The following is a 20201-nucleotide window of genomic DNA, read 5'->3' on the forward strand; positions in this document are numbered from 1 at the left end:
CCAGCCCGCCGCGCGGTACGGCCGGGCCGCGCAGGGAGGCAGCCTGCATAACATTACCGGTCCTGAATGCAGCCCTTGTTTCTGCTGCCCCTCCGCGCAGCGCGGGCAGCGCGGGCAGCGCGGGCAGCGCGGGGCAGCCGAGCTCCGCTGGCGGGCTGGAGGCGCAGGAGCGGGCATCGCCTTGTGTTTTACGGGGGAGATGCGCTTGGGTCTTTGGAGGGGGGGGAGCGAGGAGGGGGGGGGGAGTGTAAATTTCCTGTGAAATGAGAGAGAAACTTGTCAGCGGGAACTGGGAGAAGAGGAGGGCCTCTGTTAGTCTTCAAAGAGAGAGGGAGAGAGGGAGAGAAAGAGAGAGGGATTCTTTTTCTTGTTTCCTTGTTACCCCCCCCCCCTTTTTTTTTTTTTTTCCAGAATAGATATAGCACGAATTTTTAATTCGTCTTCCTTTCACAGACAACAATGCTGGTTTTGAAGCTGGGCACAATTTGGGTTTTGTGAGGGGTCCCCCGGCCCAGCTGGCCATATGGGATACAACATGTAGAACATGCCTAACAATGAGCACGAGTGACAGCCCTAACAAAACGCAAAGGACACTGCTCCCTGACTCCGGGATGGACTGCCTCCCTTAAATGAATTGAATGGCCCTAAAAAGAGGAAAGGAGGGGGGGAGAAGAAGGGAGGGAAGGCACAGGGAGGGGGCCCACCCCCCCGAAACTGTCTCTCCTTTTTTTCTCCCCCTTCCCCGGCCCGGCCCAGCCCTGGCTGCCTTTTCCTCCGTCTCTTTAATATGCACGCCTCTAACATGCTCACCTCCCTGCCTCCCCCATTGTGCTGTTTTGTGAAGTCTACTGTATATTGTGCAAAGATAGACTGCCCGGAGCTGGCCCGGCAGCATGGGAGATATAAGGCCACGGAGGTTAGGGCCACACAACTGGTTTTATAGACTTAGCAGAGCCTGGGGGAAAAGAAAAGGAAAAAAAAAAAAAAAAAAGAGAGAGAGAGAGAGAGGAAAAAAAAAAAAAAAAAGGAAGAAAAAAGTGACAATTTTCCTTCTCTCCCCGCTCCTGCCTGGCTCGCCGGGGCTGGAGGGGGGGGACACCCGGTACCCTCCGCAGTTAGGACGCGGGTCCGGCACCCCGGCGGGGCGTCCCCGGGCTGGAAAGCCGGATCCTCCGGCAGCTTGCCCGGGTCTCCCCGGTGAACCAGCCGGGGCTGCTCCACCGGTGCGCAGGCAGGTTACCGGCGCTGTCCCTACCGGGAAGCCGTGCATCTCGCAGCCTCGGGCGGTTTGGATCAGGGCTCACCCGGCGGAGAGGCGAGGGGAAGGAGGAGCAAGAAAAGAGGGGGAAAAAAAGAAAAAGACAAAAAAAAAAAAAAAAAGAGGAAAAGGGAAAAAACAAACAAACAAACACAACAGCCCGAGCGCGGGGCTTTGGGGCCGGCGGAGGGTGCGCCGGGGCACGGCGGGTTTGGGGTGCTGCGAACCGGCACCGATCGCTTTTGGGTGTTGGACGGAACCGGCGCGACTTGGCCCTGCTCAGCCCGGCGGGACGGGGCGGGCGCTGTCCCATCACACCGGACAAGCCCTTTTTTTGTGAAAAAAATATATATTTTTAAGTACCCTTACCATCCTAAAATGGCAGTGGAGGGCGAGGGGGCACACAGCTGTGCCCAAACTCGCTCCCACCCGGGGCTGCGCCTGCCCCAAACCGGCCGTAACTTCCCCGGGGCCGGGCTCGGTCCCCCGCTTCACCCCGGCTGAGCCGCCCAGCTCCGCCTCGCCTCTCTCTTCCCCCTTCCTCCCCCCCCCCGCCCCGATTTTTGGGGGGGATGCCCCAGGTGTTAACCCTTTCCCCCGACCTGCCTGAGCCGCCGGCGCATCCCCGAGGGCTGAACCCGAAGTTTCCGCGCTCCCCCCCCGCACAAACGGCCCCCAGCCCGGGGAGGGAGGGAAGCTGAGGTGATGCTGGTACCCAAAACTCCGCAGCCAGAGGACCCCAGCTGCACGGGGGCCACTGGGGTGTATAAAAGCACAGCCCCAAAAATAAAAGAATTCTTCTCCCCCCCCCCGTTTTTTCGCCAGCTCCGGGTGTTGGAGGACTCGGGCTGAAGACGACTGCTTCGAAAAAAAAAGCCGCTTTCCCCCAAAAAAAGAAGTTTCGGGGGCGGCGGGCGGGGGGCGAGGGGGGGGGCCTGCTCGGCCGTGTCTTCCCCCCCCTCTTCCCCTGCCCCACGCCGGGCCGAGCCCCCCGAAACGCCGCCGGGGGCTGCGGGGAGCGGCGGCGGGCGCCGGCCGCACCGAGAAGTGGAACAAAAACGGTTCGTCGTTGTTATCGGTTCCTTCTCTTGTTTGTTTTGGTTTTTTTTTTTGTGTGTGGTTTTTTTTTTGTTGTTTTTTTTTTTTTTCCTCGAAACAGAGCTTTTTAAAAATTAAAATTCTTCTTATAATATGGCAAGCCAGGGTTTGCACACAATGGGGCCGCTTTCCTGCGGCCGCGGGCAGAGAGGGTTTAACCCGTCGTTCTTTTTCCTCTGCTCGCGGTTACTCGGGAATAGTTGTGCGCGAACCCCAAATAAGAGAAACCAAAATGAACGCCCTGGCTGCCGCTCACGGCAGCGATAGTCGCAACGAGGTACAAAAAGACACCCGCTAATAGTTGTCGGGGGTTACGGGCGGCTGAAAATTGTCCTAGAAGGGGGGGTGGGGTGGGGGTGGGGGGCGACGGAGATCTCCGTGTTGGGGTACGGCGGCCGCGCTCCGGGGGCGCGCACCTTCCTCACAAAACCACAGGAGCAGCGGGGGGGTTTTATTCTTTATTTTTTTTTTTTTTCAGTTGTGACGATTCCCCCCCCCTCCCTTTTTATTTTAGTTGTAGGTAGACAGGACCACTCTGAATGGCGCAAAAATTTCTGTAAACAATGACGCACAAAAACACCTCCCCTCCCTTCCCCCCCCCGCCTCGCCCCGAAATGAAACCGAGTCCCCCCCCCGCCAAAAAAAAAAAAAAAATGGAGGGGAAAAGAAACGGGAGAGGGAAAAAAACAGAATAATAATAATAATAATAATAATAATAGCAATAATAATAATAATAATAATAGCATTTCCCTCTCCATTCCTTCCCCCGCAGTTTTTTATTTTATTTTTGGAGCATCAGTCTGTCTCTTTCTCTCTCTTTATTATTTTTGTTTTCCTCCTTTTTGTGGGTGTGGGTGTGGGTGTGGGTGTGTGGGGGTCAGTGTGTGCGCGCTCCCCTCCGGCCTTCACCAAGTCCATTGCTGAGCTTGTACTAAATGGTGTGCTGTGGGGTACTGGGGGTTGCTGGTAGCGCTGTACTGGGCGTTGTATTGCATATGCTGTAGAGACTGGGCGCTATAGGCGGAGAAGGGGATTCCCGTCTGGAAAGTCGCGGCTGCCAAGTCCTGAGCTTTGAGCGTGTGGCAGGGCTTGCCGTCCCTGACTAAGACCGGCACGGCCACCCGCCGCGGGGAGGGAAGAGGAGTCACTTCCATACCTTTCTCGGCCCGGGCCCGCTTCATCTTGTAGCGATGGTTCTGGAACCAGATCTTCACCTGGGTGGGGGTGAGGCGGATCAGGCTGGCCAGGTGCTCCCGCTCCGGCGCCGACAGGTACCGCTGCTGCCGGAACCGCCGCTCCAGCTCGTAGGTCTGCGCCTTGGAGAAGAGCACCCTCCTCTTCCTCTTCTTCCCCGCGTCCCCGCCGCCCGACGCCTCCTTCTCGTTGTCGGGCGACTCGTCGGCCGACGGCTCCGGCGACTTGCCGGAGGGGTCCTGGCCACCGCCGCCGGCCGTTAGCCCGTGCACTGCGGAGAGTCCCGTTAGCGGAGGTGGTGGTGGTGGTGGTATGGTGGGGGGGGGGATGGCTCCGCGCTGCGCGACCCCCGCCGCCCCCCGCATCTCTCCCGCATCCCTCCCGCCGCCCGGCCCCGCTCCCCCGCCGTGGAGGGCGGGGGATGGGGGGGGATGGATGGAGACACCGGCCGGGGCTCACCCACCCGTGGCAAGCTGTAGCCCACCCCCACCTCCTCGCCCCAGCGCCCGGGGATGCCCCCGCGGGCGCGGAGCCGCTGGCTGCCCCGTCCGCGTCGCCGCTGCGCGGTACTCACGGGAGTATTGGATGCCCTCGGCGCTCGCCAACCAGCGCGTGTAGGGATTATCGCTATTATCATAGAAAGGGTTCTTCAAAGGCAGCGTCTGAACAGTGTCCAAGGGGGTTTGTCCCAAAACTCCCGCTTTCTTGGGCGGCTCCGGCGCTTCGCTCTCTTCCTCGCCGCCCTCCGCGGCGGAGCCGTCCTCATCGTTGGTGTCGGGGAGGTCCAAAATGTCCTTCACCGAAAAGCCCGTCTTCGTGTTGGTCAGAGACATGGTCCGGCCCGAATTTAGGCAGGAAAGTTGGAGGAGCAGCTCCGCCGACCCGCCGCGGCGCGGGCGCGGGCGCGGACGCGGGCGCGGACGCGGGAGCGGCGACAGCAGCACCGCACACGCACACGGCAGCGGGGGGCGGCGGCACGCGTGGAGGAGGGGGTGGGAAAAAAAAATAATTATAGAATAATGTAGATTTATAGAAAAATAACCGAAGGGTTTTGTGCAGAAGAGGAAGCGGAGCCCCGGCCGCAGCGGTGGATCTCTGCGGCGGTGGTTTCTACGGGCTTGTTCTGCCACGGGGGAAATTCAGAGAGCGGGAGCAGCAGCTGGCTTCGGAAATAGTTTGTAACTCCAGGGGAAAGGGGGGAAAGACACGCCAAAAAAAAAAAAAAAAAAAAAAGGAAAAAAAAAAAAAAGAAAAAGAAAAAAAAAGATCACTTCTGGATCTTGCTTAAACACCCCGAACCCGTGCCTGCCGCTTGAAAAACCCGAGCCATTGCTGGAGCGAACAGTCCATATAAGGCTGGTCCCCACACATGAACCTGCCGAGAGGAGGGAGAAAAAAAATACATTAAACCCGGGAAAGGTTGGCCACGTGTGGGCGGGTCTTGGAAGTCAAGTGGATGAAGACAGTGTTTGCAGATGTGAAATTGCGGGTTTTGGGCGAGCTCCGAGCTTCCACCATTGGTGATGAGTGGTATAACGTGTCAGTTAATTACCGGCGTGGGGAGGGCCCTTCCGCGGGTGTGTGTGTGTGTCAGCGAGAGAGGGAGGGTGTGATTTTCTTTTTTTTAAACACGGTATTTACATACAAAGAGCCTCGCACACCAGCCCGATATTCCGCACGCTCCAAAGTGTGTTTTCCAACGATTGCCTTGAAAAGCGGGGAGGAAAAAAAAAAAATAGGGGGGGGGGTGATAAGGAGCGAGGGAGGCTGGGTGCGTGGTTTCCCACCCCTCCCGCGCAGCCTGCGCGCCCACGCAAACCCGGGGGCAGCGCTTTTTTTTTTTTTTCCTTTTTTTTTTTTTTTTTTTTTTTTTTGCGCGGGGACGCGCTCAGAGCCCCGCGCGGGACCGAAACGAGAGGCGGCTCAGATGGCAAGAGACCAACTTATCTAAACCGCCTAGGTCAATATTTTGGTTGAGGCTTAGGGATGAACGCTGGAAATTAAACAGCAAGTAATTGATTCTAGTTTGCTCCGAAATTAACCGAACTGGCAAAATGCGATCGTCAGTCACGACCCGGGGAGATCCGGGAGTTGATTACTTGGGGGGGGGGGCTTTATTTGAAGAGGTCTCATTGATTTTGCCTCCTTCTTCCAGGGGAATAAAATCCAGCCCGTTTGGTTAATTTAATGGGCTGGAGCCCAATGGACTTTCAAAGACGACTGAATTAATTTTTTTTTTCTTTTCTTTTTTTTTTTTTTTTCTTTCTTTTTCAGGACCTGGGGAAGGAGGGGGATAAGGAAGGGGTTGCTTTCCAAAAGGGCGTTTTGGAAGGCCGGATCTCCAGGTGTCACGCACGCACGCACACGGCGCCGGCAGCCGCGGAGCCCCGCAGCATCCCCGACCGCGGGTCCCGGCGGAGCGGCGCGGAGCGGAGCGGAGGCTCCCCCGGCCCGGCCCGGCCCGGCCGGGGCTGCAGGCCGCCCCCCTCCTCAACTTCTTCCCTCTCTATCTGTCTGCCACCAACTTTTATATTCATTTTCCTTCCTCCTTCCCTTTCCTGCACCCGCCGAGGACCCTTGGCCGTGCACAGCTCGGACCTTCCTCTTCCCTCTTCCCTTTTCCCCTTCCCCGAAGCGCTCCGCAGCCGGACCCCGGCCCGGGACAGGCTTGTACGCGGGGACGACGGTGGTGTGCGGGGCGGGGGGGTGGGGGGAGGCGACAATCTGGGAAGGGGCTTCTGACCACCACCTTTATTTCTGGGAAAGAAAAGTTGACCGAGTTTCTCTTCCAGGAGGCGGGAGCGGGAATGGGGCTGCTGGTGGTGGGAAGGGGAGGAAGATGGTCCCTCCGTCATCCTCCTGTTTGCCGATCAATGTATTCGCACCTTCCCCTCCTCTCCCTCCCCGCTCCCCCCATCTTTCCTCCCCCAGCCCCCAGCCTGCCTCCCATAAAGTATGTGATGTGGCTGACAATGCCCAGGGATTTTTTTTCTTCCCTTTTTTTTTTTTTTTTTTTTTTTTTTTTAAGCGAGCCCCTGAGCACATCCTGGGTGGTCGGACCCGCGCAAACACAAATACAACCCTATGGCTAAGCTGGAAACAATGTCCGCAATGTAGACAAATGTCCGGCTTCTGTTGGAACCCTTTGTCTCGGCGCAGTTTTTGCATTTATTTCAGTGGCGAAATAATACGTGATTGACGCCCTCTTTCAATGTGTCCTAACTGTTGGGAATAAATCTGAGGTTGTTCCTAGTTGTCATGGTATTCAACCGCACTCAATGGCTATCTCTTCATCCATTTCGGAGTCCTTCCTCGATATGGAGGGAACCACTCGGGCGGGCGCTCCCCCGCTCCGCTCCCCTTTTCCCGGCGGGAGGGGCTCGGGACGCGCACCAGGCGGGGAGCTTTAATTTCCAGCAAATCTCGGCCTTATCGATTGATTTATCCCCCCCCCCCGGCTCGACCTGCCCGGAGCGGGGGAGGCGGCGGCGCTTCTCTCGGCTGGGGCAGGCTGGGGTTTTAATTCCTTGCCGAGGGGAAAAAAATATAGCCGTAATAACGGTGACGATCGCGACAGCGGCAGGACGACGACACAACGTCCCGAATTAAGAAGCCAAACCGGGGAGGGACGGGCAGAGCATCTCCGAGGCGGCGGGGCTGGCGGCCCGTTCCTTTCGGGCAGCTCCGCTCCTCGGGCCGGGGTGAAGAGCCGGACTTTAATAATAATAATAATAATAATAATAATAATAATAATAATAATAATAATACAACCCCAGCCGAACCCAAGCAGACACGCGAATGCCACCACACGGGCAGAGCGTCCTGCAAACCCCTCGCGACGTGGGGCCCGACGGGGCGGCGGGAGCGGGGGATGCCCACGGGAGAAGGTCGGGCCGTGGAGGTGGACACGGCCCCGGAGGTCGCCGCGGGGCTGGCCCCGATGGTCCCCTGTGGGCACACAACGCCCCGGGGGCCGCGGCCCCCTCCCCGCGACCCGCCAGCGGGGGGAGAGGGGGGAGACGGGGATGTCCCACGCGCGGGCGAGGCCGCTCTCCCTTTGGGATGCCATGACGTCACCAGCGGGGGGGTGACGTGAGAGCCGCTCCGGCCCTTTGACGTCAGGAGGGGTCGCGGAGCCGGGACGCAGCCTGTGCCCGGAGCCGCGCTACCTGGGGGGGGGAAACCCGACGGCAGCCCGGCGGCTATCGCGACAGAGACGGGGGATGCTCTCCGCCGCCCTTCGTGCCTTTCCCCCCGCCGTGTCCCCCTCCCGGAGCCCTGCCGGGGGGGGGCTCCAGCCCGCTGCCCCCGGAGGCTCGCCTGGGGGGCGGGGGGGTTATTTGCACAAGCCCACGGGAGGCCGGCGGCGCGGTGCGTGTACACAGGCTGAGTGGCTGCACTTCAGGACAAGTGCCTGTGCTAGCGGGGGAGTGTTTACCTGTTTACTTTCACAGGTAGCTCAAACACCCGCCATTCGCCTCCGCTCCCTCTCCCCTGTTTGTTCCCCCCATCCCCGACCCGCGTGGGGAGCGGGTCCCCCACCCCACGGGCGGCGGGTGTTGATTTTAGCGGCGTTAAAGCTTTTTTTTTTTTTTTTTTTTTTTTTTAAGACAGGGGAAGAGACGCTCCTTTGGGGATGAGAGAGGGAAAGAGCCCTTCTGAGCGGCTCTCCGCGGCCGCAGTGCCCGGGGCGGCAGGCGGAGCGGGGTTTCGCCACGCCACGGACGGCCCGTGGGTGGTGTTTTTAAGGGGCGCTGTGCCTTTTTTTCGCCTCTCGGAGTTTCTCCTCTGGCCGGCGGCCCGAGCGCTCCCGCTCCCCCAAAAGCGCGGGGTCTCTCCCTCTGTTTTAAGCCACCGACGCCCCTGACTTCATTCCCTTCCCTGTCGAGCGATGTCATATACGTAAATTATGTGTCATAATATAATATATATATTAGAATGAATAAAACGGTGTTTGGCGGGAGTCTTCCACTATTTCCCCCCTTCCCGTGCGGTTCGCTCGCCCTGACCTCTAACCCATCCCCGCATCGCATCTCCGATAACAGCCGTCAAGTGGATTAGTTTATTGTTTGATTAGACCAAAGGTGCGAGCTATTGTTTTCCCTCACTCCAGACCACAAATAAATAAACAAGGAGGACCGCACCTTGCCGCTCGGTGCGGATTAGCGAAGCCCACACAAAGCCTTTGTTAGAGGCCAGGTTTATTTTACCTTTTAGAATGAGCTACACTTGAAATAAATAGGGAAAGGGGAAGCGCAGCCCACGCCGCTCCTGATAATTGTTATTAGGAGCATCACCTCGGGAGCAACACCCTCTTTGTTTTAAAGTGTGGCGGGGGAAAAGAGAGCCGCATCATTACAGAAGACGTCTTTTGTTGGTGTTAAAAACAAAACAAAACAAAATTTAATCAAAATAACCCCACCGCTTCTCAATATACCTTCCGAGTGCCCCGACCTGAGGGTTTTTAAATTGCATTTTTCCAGGGATAAAGCGGCAGTTCTGCAGAGATGCTGCCGGCTCGGCGGCGGCTCCGGCTCGGAGGGAACGCGGCCACGCCAGGCCGTGGGAAAGGGAGCGGGGACGGGGAACCCACGGCAGCGGATTGCCTTGCACACCGGCATCCTGACCGGGGCAGGGAGGGAAGTGTGAAAAAAAAAATAATAAAAAAAAATCGTATTTCCTGAAATCAGGGGGAACCAGAGCCCTCTGAATCCTCCGTCGCTCTCAAGAACTTAATTGTAACGTGCGGGACTCGGAGTTTCTGCGGGGTGAAATTCCCGTCTCTTTTCACGGCTGGAAAAATAGCATTAACAAAGGCGTTAAGGATGCTTTTGGGGAAAAGGAAAAAAAAGGGGGGGGAAATAAAAAAAAAAGGAGGGGAGGGGGGAAATAGGGGGAAGATTCCCCCGCACACAGAACGGGAGCCGGCACCAGCCTTCCCTACCGAGGCGCAAGAGAAAGCCCCTGCCACCCCCCAAAATCCCGGCGCCGGCCTGCCTTTTTCCCGCAGACAATTAAATCTTCTCCAGGACATAGGAATTTAAATGAGCTTTCCTATTCTCACGATTACTCTATCTCCTTCCCCCCGAAGCTTCAAAGACGGAGAAATCCTCCCAATTCACCGATATTACTTATAAATTTGTAGATCTAGATCGAGCCTGCCCTCCAACCAACCCCCCGAGGTGACGAATTGTAATAGAAATTGGGATTTTTTTTTTTTTTTTTTTTCTCCCTCCTCCTCCCTGGGGGCTAACGGGGTTATGTCAGAGCCGGAGGGCACATGTTAGGGCTTTGATAAATGCACTTTAATGAGATCTTTGAAAATATTGCCAATAGTGGCGGAGGCAGTTTGTTAAGGCCGTGCGTGCGAGCACAAAGCCGGCGGCCCCGCAGCCCCCCGCACCCCGACCCAGCTATTTGTTTGTCTTATTTAATTCCACACACCCCCCCCACCCCCCACCCCCGTGAAAGCTCTAAGCTCGGCCCGGGGCCTCCCTTCCCCTTCCAGTCTATTATAAACTGTTATATTTGCCGGGCAAACGATTCGCCCCCCCCCCTTCCCCCCCCTCCAGCGAGCCCCCCGGCTCTATTCGTTCCCGTCTCTCTCATGATTAAACGTGTCCCACCGCGATTAAGCTTTGTCAGAAATGTTTCTCCTCGGGAAGGAAAATCCGGCCCGTTCCGCCGCGGGCGACGGGAATGCGGGGGATTTACGGCCGGGAGGACTTTCTTATCTGAATTTACTTCTCACACCCGCACGCACAACACGGAGGGCTTAGCGGGGAGCCCGCGCAGGTAGCTGGGGGGGGGGGCGTCGCGAGTGGGGGGTGCCGGGGGTCCACGGTAAACCTCCGAGGAAGACCCCGGTGCCCGCACGCCCTGCGCAGGGAGGGAGGGGGTCGGGCTCTTTTCGGGAGAAGGGTCCACGCAGGGGGGAACCGACCCAAGAACTCGGTCCCGCGGCGTGGGTGACACCGGGGAAAGGAAGGGAAGAAGTGGAGGAGGAGGGAGCGGGGCGGCGGACAGCGCCGGGGCCGGGGGGCCGGGGCCATTCCCGGTCCTCTGGCGTACTCTGCCGTCGCAGCCGAGAAGTGTCCCGCCGTCGGGGCAGCGGGGGCGGGGAGAGCTCCCCCGGCTCCCCCCTCCCCGGGCTGGGCGGCCGGGCGCTCACCCGGGACCGGGGGCGGGCCGGCGGAGCCCCGCCGTCGGGGCAGGGGGACGCGCCCCCCCCTCCCCGCTCCTCGGGGGACCGTTCAGCATCAACTTCTACCTGCGTCCCCCACGTAAGCCCCCCCTGCCCCCCCGCAAGACCTTTCCCACCTGCTGCTCCCCAACCTCGGCCCCCCCCCCTTTTTTTTTTTTTACGCCCTTTTTTCCCCTTTCCCCCCGCTGTCACCGGCGCGGATCCCCGCCGCTCGGGGACATCCCGCCGCCGCCCTGCCCACCGCGGCGGGGCTTACCTGGGACCGGGGAGGGGGGGGATGTCCCAGCGGGGGCCGGGGGTCCCTAGGCGGGCGGGGGCTGAGCGCGGCGGCGGCGGCGGCTCCGCGCCTCTCGCATTGTCTCCGGCGTGTGCAGGGGCGGCCGCTCCTTCCTCCGGCTTTACATCGCGCGGTCTGTTTGCTTTCCTCCCCGGCGGGTGACGCCAGGCGAAATACTGGCCATATGTTCAGCGGTAATAAATTGGTTATAAGCGCAAACACGCCGGTTCCTGGATGGCTCTTTTAAGCCTGCCCCGGCCCTGCCGCTGAGCCAGCCCCTCTTCCCCCGGGGGGCAGAGCCCTCCCCCCGGCCCCCCTTCCCCAAAGATGCGGAGAAGCCGCTTTCTGCCGGCGCGGGGACTCCGTCTCTCCCCCCTCTCCGCCCCCCCCCCCCCCTCCGTACCCCCCCTCCCGTCCCCGGCGCTGCCCAAATCTTCCCTCGCCCCCCGCTCCCACCTCGCTTCTTCACACCTCCCACCCCGCTCCGCCTCGGGGCAGCCCGCAACTTCCCCCGGCCCAGCTCGGGCTGCTCTTTAACAAGCTCGCCCTCTATAAATCGCTCGGTAGCTAAGACGCTATAAAAACCAAATAGCCAGATGTGGCACGTTATTTATGTGTGAAAGCTCGTTTACATTAGATATGCTGATCCAAGCTTTGATAGCGGGGGTTTGCGAGAGATTAGAGCTGGGTTGCCAGAGACGGCTCCAGCTGCAGCCCCCCTCCCCTGCCCCTTTTTGGTTTTCTTCTTCTTTTTTTTTTATTGTAATTTTATTTATTTATGTGTTTGGTTTTTTTTTTTTTTTTTTTAAGGGGGAGGCGAAGAAAGGGCGGGGGGGCGGAGGGAGAGAGTGGCGCTGTCCGACTTCCCCAAAGCTGGGGATGAAAAGTGGTACCTGGTTCCAAGAGGCTCCTGCAAAAGGAACGACCCCCTGCGAATACGGACAGAAAATATGAAGAGGTTACAGCTGGCCAGAAGGGCTTTCTGGGCATCCGAGCCTGGCAGTCCATCTCCCTTCCAAAGGCTGTGGCTTAGGTAAACACCACCACTGCCACCATCACCACCGCCACCATCACCACCGCAGCCCCGTTGCAAGGTGAGCCCTGCGGCCGCTGTCCGTACCCCCCCCCCGGAGCAGCCGTCCACGCCACCGGGCCCGGGGAAGTCAGGGCAGCTCCCCGGGAGTCAAACCCCACGCAGCAAAAAGCTGTGCCGCCTCATTTTAACCCCAGGGGTCTGCAGCGGCGTCACCCTTGATGCACGCTTCAGACGTTTTCAGGAAAACTCTCCCCCTCTTTCCTCCCCCCATGTCTCTAGGATGAAGCACAAAGTCCTCTTGAAGGGGGTGCGTGTGTGTCACTGGTGACTGCTGGGGCTAGAGGGAAGGTCACAGGGACCCTTCTCCATCTCACCTCATCTGGATTCTCTCCACCACCTGCTGTATTTTTTAAAGCACTGGAGAGACCTTGGACTCCTCTGTGAAACTCCCCAGGGCCCAGGACAGATATCTCTTAGCTAAATAACCCGGTCACAGGCAGCGCTAACAGAGCTGCCCGCAGATAAAGTGATTGATCCTTATACTAATCAATAGAGATCTTGTTCTGAGCAATTAATAACTTTGCCAAGCTTGTTTTGTTTGGATAAAAAAGTGTCCAGACTGCTGACTGAGGGAGTGAAATTAGGGAAAAAAATATCCTGTTGCCCACCTAAAAATACAAACATAAATAGTTAGCTCTTTATTTACATACCTGCAAAGTCTTCAGCTTTCACAACAAGAAGCCCAGCCTGGATGTCTGGGACATGTCTTCTGCATCCCCAGGGAAAGCTGCACCTGGGACCCGAGCTTGCACTTCTATACATTTGGTTATAAACCTGTCCGAGAGGTGTGAGTCTGTGGATGCGCCACGCGTGCAGGTCCCCCCCGTGGCGGAGCCTGTTGTGCCCCGGACTGCGTGAGAGGGTCCCACCACCTCGCCGGCTGTGGGTCCTGCTTCCCCGGCATCCACCCAGCACAGCAGGAGGAGAAGGAGGAGCGTGGGAGAAAGGCAAGGGTGCAACAGCTGGATTTGGGGCAGGTGAGGGAGGGTCAAAGGGGAGCAAATTGGGACCGGAGGGAGGGAGGGAGGGAGAAAGAGGCTGAGAGCAGCTGGATGAGGAGATGGGGCTGGAGGTGGGGAGAGGACAAGGATGGTCCGTAGCTATGGGAGCATCAGGCTGTGCCTTCGGGAGGCTGATCCGAGCCTGGGCTCCAGGCTGCTGCTCCTGCCCGGTCATTGACAGCAAACCTCCAGGCAATGTATGGCTCAGCCCCAGACGGACTCTGGGTGACACAGGACCTGCCTAGTGACAGCGCTCTGCAGTCCGATGGCCCAGACCCCTGCAGATGTCCCCAGTGACAGCGGCAAGCCGTCTTCCAGACTGTACTGTAAACCATGCAGTTACTATTTTATTAATAAAACCCTTCTGTATTCGTTACTGAAAGCAAACCTTTTCGGAGGGCTTTTTGGCACCTGATGCTAGTGTCCAACCATCCCATAGAATTGCGGAAAGCCAAATCATCAGGCCCTGGGAAGGAGAGTAAAGCGGTCAATGTGGATTTCCACCCCAAACCCGCCTGGCCTTATTTCACTCAACTGTGGAAATTAAGTCTTTATCGGTGAGTAAAAACAAGCTGGGAGGTTTTATCAGAGGGTATGTTTCAGAAGGGGTGAACGCTTTTTAGATATTTGTTTGTAGGTTCATCGGGAAATGTTGCTTTGGGAAACAAAGGTGGAAGACAAGAGGTCAGGATACCTTTTCTGTCAGGGTTTGTTCTCTCTTCCTTAAACAGCCCCAATAATTGTAATGGTTTTGTTGGAGAAGGCTGGACCCTCAAGCCATGAGGATGCATTGGGAAGAGCTACCGGATGCCTTCCAGCTCCAGGGAGAGAATAAATAACATCGAGCCAGTGATAAGCTGCTGCTGAGCCCTCCACCTGTGGTCCGGTGCCCTCCCCATCTCCTCCTCCTTCAGTAGTTCTGTGGGACAGCGGATGTCCGCTTCCCCCATCCATCCCTGTCGCCCTCCCTGCCAGCACCCAATACACTGCCCGTCTGGAAGAGGCAGGAGTGGAAAACCCTTCTCCTAAAATATCCCGCGCAGAGTCTCTCGGAGAGGTGGGTGAGCAAGGTAGACGACCTGGACCTCAGTTTGGAGAGGCTGGAATGGGCTCCGCCTTGTTACAGGAGGGTTAATTCCAAGTGTCTACAGTCATAGTCTCAACTTCTTTTGTGCAGAGTCCATCGGCACCTCTTTGTGGCCCTGGCTCTGGACAGGACCGTGAGTTACCAGCCTCCACGTGCCCCAGAGGAGGGGAAAGGGCTTTTCTCATCTCAAGGCTTAGCCACCTTCTCAGCAGGCTCTTCCAGCTGCCGGGGGTAGCAGAGCTGCCTGGCCTCCTCCTGTTCATTGCTCAAAGGGTAAGGTGACAACTCTTGGCTACTGCTGGTGATGATTTTGAGCTGGTCCAGGCTACCTTGGCCCTGTTGATAACTCCCTTCCAGCATTTTACACGCACGATCCCGGTGCTTCCCAGGAAGCAACATCTGGAGGCTGGGCTGAAACAGTCGGGGCACGGCACTGGCACAACACGGAGGACTCCTGCGGGTGTTTCTGAGCCAGCCTGTGCTGCTTTGGCTTGTCCAGAGGCTGGTCCGATGGTGCACAGAGGGGGAGCCTTGGGTATGGCCAAGGGGGCCTGGAGACGGGTGGGCTGCTCTCATGCAACCACGGGCTCCAGGGAGACCCCTTCGCAGGAGCTGAGCTTTGGGCTGTGGTCCCTGGAGAGTGTGGGTGTCTGTGCCAGTTAGGACAAGATCCAGAACCCGGGCTGGCTGCACAGGCCGGGGCAGACCTGAGCCCAAGCGTTCCCGAGAGGTTCCTACGTCTGGAGACAAATCTTCTCTGGCCAATCAAAGGGAAACGCTGAGGGTTGGTGCCTAGGCTTGGGATGCTCAGGGTGGATCAGGTAGGGTGAAATAAACCCAAGATTTCCCCAGCTTGAAGGAATATATTTCCACTTTTCATACACACATGCCCGCTTCTTTTCACAAGGAAGGAATTAAAAATGACCAGAAAGACCTCCTCCCCCGGGGAGGACGAGAGCTTGGGGAAGGTGCTCTTTTAGCACCAGGTGTCAGGAGACATCGGCTTTCGGTGAAAAGCAGGAACAGTTTCTGTGAAGTCTGGACTGAATTGTCCATTGTTCCAGCCCGGTTTTTATAATGAATAAAAAAGACAACCTCTTCACCACCTAAGCCTTTGATGCCGGGGCCGGTGAGGGAGACGGGAGAAGGGATGGGGGAGCAGCCGCTTTAACAACCCCCCACGCACGGCGAGTCGGGCGACCGGTGTGTTTGAGGAGCCGGGAGAAGACTATCTCTGCCAGCAGAGCTGTGGCGTGTACACACCTGGGATTAACAGATGGCCGCGGGTTGTCCCTGCGGGTGTGAGCACACAGCACAATCTGGCAGCAGCGAAGCCCGCTCTCTGGGATGGGGGTTCGCTCTGGCTCTTGTCCATAGCGCCTTGGCTGGTTGGAAGAGGGGAGGGAAAACACGAAGCCTATGGAGAGGTAGGTGTGAATTACCCATTTCATCCAGGCTTGACCTGGAAGTGGCTATCCAACCTTTTTTTTTTTTTTTTTTTTTTTTCCTATTTTATTTCTTTTTTAACCCTGGGGGGGGGGGTGCAATGAGGGGGGAGCAGGAGCCAAGTGTTGGTGGGAGCTGGTAGGGCACAGAGGATGGGGGACACATCAGCCCCAAGTCAAAGCATCTGTGCTCAGACACCAGCCCTTGGCCATGGGAGACGGTGTGCTGGGGGGCTGGTGGGGAGCAGAGGGGTCCCGTAGCGTCGGCAGTTTTGCACGAGCTCTGGAGAGACTCCCAGGGGATGCTGTGGGCTTGTCCTGGTGGTCTCACCTGCCCAGCAGAGCCAGTGCTGTTCGTAGCACATCCAAGGGGGGGAAGTTTCCCAGTGTTTTCAAGTGAAGGTCCACGTCCATAGCAAGGAGGAGCTGCCAGCCCAAAAAGGGGGGTGGGAGGGATCTCCCAGTGATGCCCATAATATTTCCCACCCCGATTTTCTTCTCCTCTCTTAACAAAGCCCGTCCGTCTGCTTCTTTTTGCCCACAGCTAACCTTGGTCTCTCTGCCGGCACCCAAGTTTTTGGATGGCACCCGCCATTGCAACGTTTGACTAAGAATTCCTGTGGAAGATGCTTTAGATGGATTTAGCTCTCAGTGGACCCGCCGTGGAAAATAGGTACCCGTCTGTTCAAACTCACCTGTTTCCCATGGACAGTTGTGAAAGATGTGTCTTGCCTAGACCGTTTTGCCCAATTTTGCTAATCCTGAAGGTGAAATAGTTTCACCGGGGTGCGTGAGTAGGTGTGAAAGAACCGAAGCAGGTTTAAAAAAAAAGAAATCCAAGGAAAAGAAAGTGACATTGACGCCATAAACCCTGCGAGCGACATGGGAACCAACTGGGAAGCCACAGATAAGGAGCGTATCATGGCGTATCGCGGGCGCCCCGTCAATCACTCGTCCATCTCCCGGTGCCTGGACCCCGGTGCGGCAGGAGCGGATGGGAGCGTGGCTGCGGCATCACTGTCAGTAGGGATCAGGGAGGCTGTTGGTGGGAATGCTGCTGACACGGGTTGCGGTGCCGGCTGGCATCAAAAGAGAAATTGCAGGGGCGGCCGGTAAGATTGGGGTGGCAGCACCCATTTCAGTGGCATCACCCATTTCAGTGGCTTCCTGGGAAGTGCCCAGGAAGGATTTGACCTAATATCATCCCCAATACGCTGATGCGGATGGGACTCGCTGGCTACAGGGCTACTCCGGGAGATCCAGGAGCTGAAATAAAGTGCTGCTTAGCTCGTTTTTGATCCGTTTTCATCACTTTTCAGCTGAACTTGCCCATCGCTAATGACCTTACCTGGGCTTCCCTACGCAAAACCTCAGTGACGGTGGAAGCACCGGCTGCCGACCCTCCCGGGCACGTCCAGCACTTGGTGTGCTGGTGTTCAGCGGCGAAAGCCTGGCCGGAGCAGGTCACCAAGTGCCATGCGCTTCAAGGACTTCCCTGGGAAAACCGTGACACATCCGAAGTGACAGCACGACAGAGAATACTGCAAGGGTGGTTCAAAGTTGGGTCGGGAGGGGGCTTACTGCCCCGTTTCTTTCGTTTCCGTGGAGAAGGGATACAAACCTAGCGATAAGAAAAGCCGAGCTCTGTCCCCAGTGGAACAGTGCAGCTCTTGTGGGGGCTGCCCCAACACGGGGACAGGCAAATCCCGTTCCCTACAGCTCTGCACCTCGAAACCCAACACTAGGAAAGCTGACCTGGGGAGGGGATGGGGGGCAGAAGGGTCTGCAAATAGGGGGAAGAGGGAGAGAGGAGGCTCCATGCTCTACGGCAGCCCCGGCAGCAGCTTGCACAATCAGGACCATCTTGAGCAGAGCATCCAAGGGACCTCTCCTGAGAGCAAACTTCACCAGGTTTTCCTCATCAGGGTCCCTCCTGAGCCCAGGGGAAGGGTCGCCCCGGCATGCAGGGCACGGCCAGGTGCCAAACGAGGCTCCCCACCTGCCCTGTCCTCTGCCCACCCACCCACCCCCGAGAGGTACATAAGCCCTGCCTGAGGGCTTGCTGCCTAGGCTGCTCTCTCTCTGGGGTTTCTGGCAGATGCTGACATCCAAACGCGGGCAAGGTAAAGGTGGCACGGATGTTACACATTAACAGTGTGACTGGCTGCTTTTTTTTTTCCCCCCCTTCTGTCTCGTTAACCGTTCCTATTACTGGGGACCTTGGTGCGGCTGCTCTGGCTAATGTGTAATCCCAGATATTTGCTGCTCCCTTCCAGGAGGATGTCCCAGTAGCTAGGGTGGCTCGGTGAGGTGGGGGCCAGGGAGAGCATTTGGTGTTCTTGATCTCTGCGGGTAAATATTTTGTAGCGCTCCCCCCCCCCCCCCCCCCGAAATGCTTCCTTGTGGGTGTAAAGCAACCCTGGGGAGCTTTTGCACCAAAGTCACCTTAGGCTGAGTCTGTTTTCCTGCTAAAAACTGGCTAACAAGGCACTAGCGTTTCCCCTGCCTGCTCGGCAGGGCTGCCTGGGTCTGTGGGGTCATGTTTTGGGGGGGGGGGGGGAACTGCCAACATCGAGCTGCCGGAGTTGTGAGTGGTGTGGTGAACTTGTGCTGCTTCTTCTGGATGCTCGGGCTTAGGCTGCTGTGCGGTTGCTGCTTATATATGCATTGAAACTAATAGTATCGTTATAGCTATTGCTAGATGTAGCCTTGCCACAGTAATAATTAAAAAATACGTGGACTGGTACTTCTCCCTGGTGCAACTCTGACTTTTCTTGCTGTAGAGATGCCTTTATTGATTTGTGTGGTTTTTGTTTTGGTTTGGTTTTTTCCCCCTCCTAAGACTTAAGTATCATAGAATCATAGGGTTGGAAGGGACCTCTGGAGATCATCTAGTCCAACCCCCCTGCCAGAGCAGGGACACCTTAGAGCAGGTTGCACAGGAACATGTCCAGGCGGGTTTGGAATGTCTCCAGAGATGGAGACTCCACCACCTCCCTGGGCAGCCTGTGCCAGTGCTCTGCCACCCTCAAGGTAAAGAAGTTCCTCCTCATGTTTAGGTGGAACTTCTTATACTCAAGTTTGCGCCCGTTACCTCTTGTCCTGTCACTGGGCACCACCGAAAAGAGCCTGGCCCCATCCTCCTGGCACCCACCCTTTAAGTATTTGTAAGCATGGATCAGGTCCCCCCTCAACCGTTTTTTTTCCAGACTAGAGACCCAATTCCCTCAGTCTTTCTTCATAAGAGAGGTGTTCCAGTCCCCTAATCATCTTGGTAGCCCCATGCTGCACCCTCTCCAGCAGCTCCCTCTCCTTCTTGAGCTGGGGAGCCCAGAACTGGACACAGTGCTCCAGATGTGGCCTCCCCGGGGCAGAGCAGAGGGGGAGGATGACCTCCCTTGACCTGCTGGCCACACTCTTCTTGATGCACCCCAGGATGCCATTGGCCTTCTTGGCCACAAGGGCACATTGCTGACTCATGGTCATCCTGTTGTCCACCAGGACAAGTATCTGGAGCTCCAAGCCCAGGTGGTAGTAGGACAAGCCCCTGGCCGGCAGGTGATCAGTTGTGATGTGATCCTCCTTTTCTTTGAAGCAAGACGGGAAGGAGAATGTGCCCATTTTTGTTGGTGTCCCCCTCTCCCCCCCCCCCCCCTTTAAATAAGTAGTTATGTTAGATAACGGTTCTCAAGGGTACGGGGTTGTCTTTCCTCTTAGTACAACTAAGTCAACTCTCTTGCTTATGAGATAGTGCTACACCCCCCATTTATTCCAATAGTAGGTCACATTATGTACTAATCAGAATGCTAAATACTATCTGTAAACCAAAGTTTTTCATCAAAGGAAAAGACCTGCGTGAACAGCTGAGTCAAGTAATGAATATCAGGAGGGTTCTGCTCTTCAAAGGCAGAGAAATGTTGATTCTTTTTTAAGATAAAAGCCTGATGTTTTAAAAAAAAAAAATAAAATCATTGGAAGTGAACCGAAAAGATTTACTTATCACAAAATATTATTCCCACCGAGGGCAGCGTTCTGATTTCCTTCCCCATGGCAGACTGGAAGGGTATTCTCCAGCCTCAAAAACTCTGATTCAAGCGAGAGGCAGAGAGCAGCGAAACTGCTGCTGGGTAGAAATCAGCCGGGCTGGAGATTTTGGTTTAGGGGTTCCTCAGAAAATTGGGTACCTTTAAAATGCTGGTCGCTGGGCGGGGGGGGAGTGGTGGTGCTGGTTGCTTGGCTTTGCTGGGAGGAGAGCAGCATTGGCAAGCCTGGCTTCGTCTCCAGGGCTTCCCGAGTCTGTTTGCGGCAGATATTTGGGGGTGTAGGGGGAAACTGGGAATTACGTCCCGCTTCTACCCCTAAGCGTGCGAAGAAAAGCAGCAGGCAGGCGGTAAAAATGAGGAGATTAACTGAAAAAGGGGGGAGGGAAAAAAAAAAAAACCCAACCAACAACAAAACCCCAACACCTCTCTGTGAGCTATACAAGAGCAATTCTACTCTAGTCCTCCACAAAAGCCAAGCTCTTCCATGGAGCGGAGATG

At 56.8% G+C, this 20201-nt stretch overlaps 2 protein-coding genes across 2 annotated transcripts in view; one reads left to right on the forward strand and one right to left on the reverse strand.

Annotated features, from left to right (window-relative positions):
- Positions 1 to 3261: 3261 nt before the first annotated feature.
- LOC309670035 (homeobox protein Nkx-2.2) lies at positions 3262 to 4383 on the reverse strand (the record flags this gene model as incomplete). Its single annotated transcript, XM_082480841.1, has 2 exons — positions 3262 to 3821; positions 4125 to 4383. The coding sequence occupies 2 exons, from the start codon at positions 4381 to 4383 to the stop codon at positions 3262 to 3264; spliced, it is 819 nt and encodes a 272-aa protein (XP_082336967.1).
- A 12159-nt stretch (positions 4384 to 16542) lies between these two features.
- The window catches only part of PAX1 (paired box 1), a gene marked incomplete at both ends in the record, with an annotated part of 40365 nt that continues 36706 nt past the window's right edge, over positions 16543 to 20201 (forward strand). Inside the window, 2 exon segments of the mRNA XM_082480214.1 lie at positions 16543 to 16683; positions 19162 to 19218. Of these exon segments, the coding sequence (XP_082336340.1) occupies positions 16543 to 16683; positions 19162 to 19218 (198 nt within the window).

Source organism: Vanellus vanellus (genome assembly GCF_965231255.1).
Source record: "Vanellus vanellus genome assembly, chromosome: 3".
NCBI classification, from domain to species: domain Eukaryota; kingdom Metazoa; phylum Chordata; class Aves; order Charadriiformes; family Charadriidae; genus Vanellus; species Vanellus vanellus.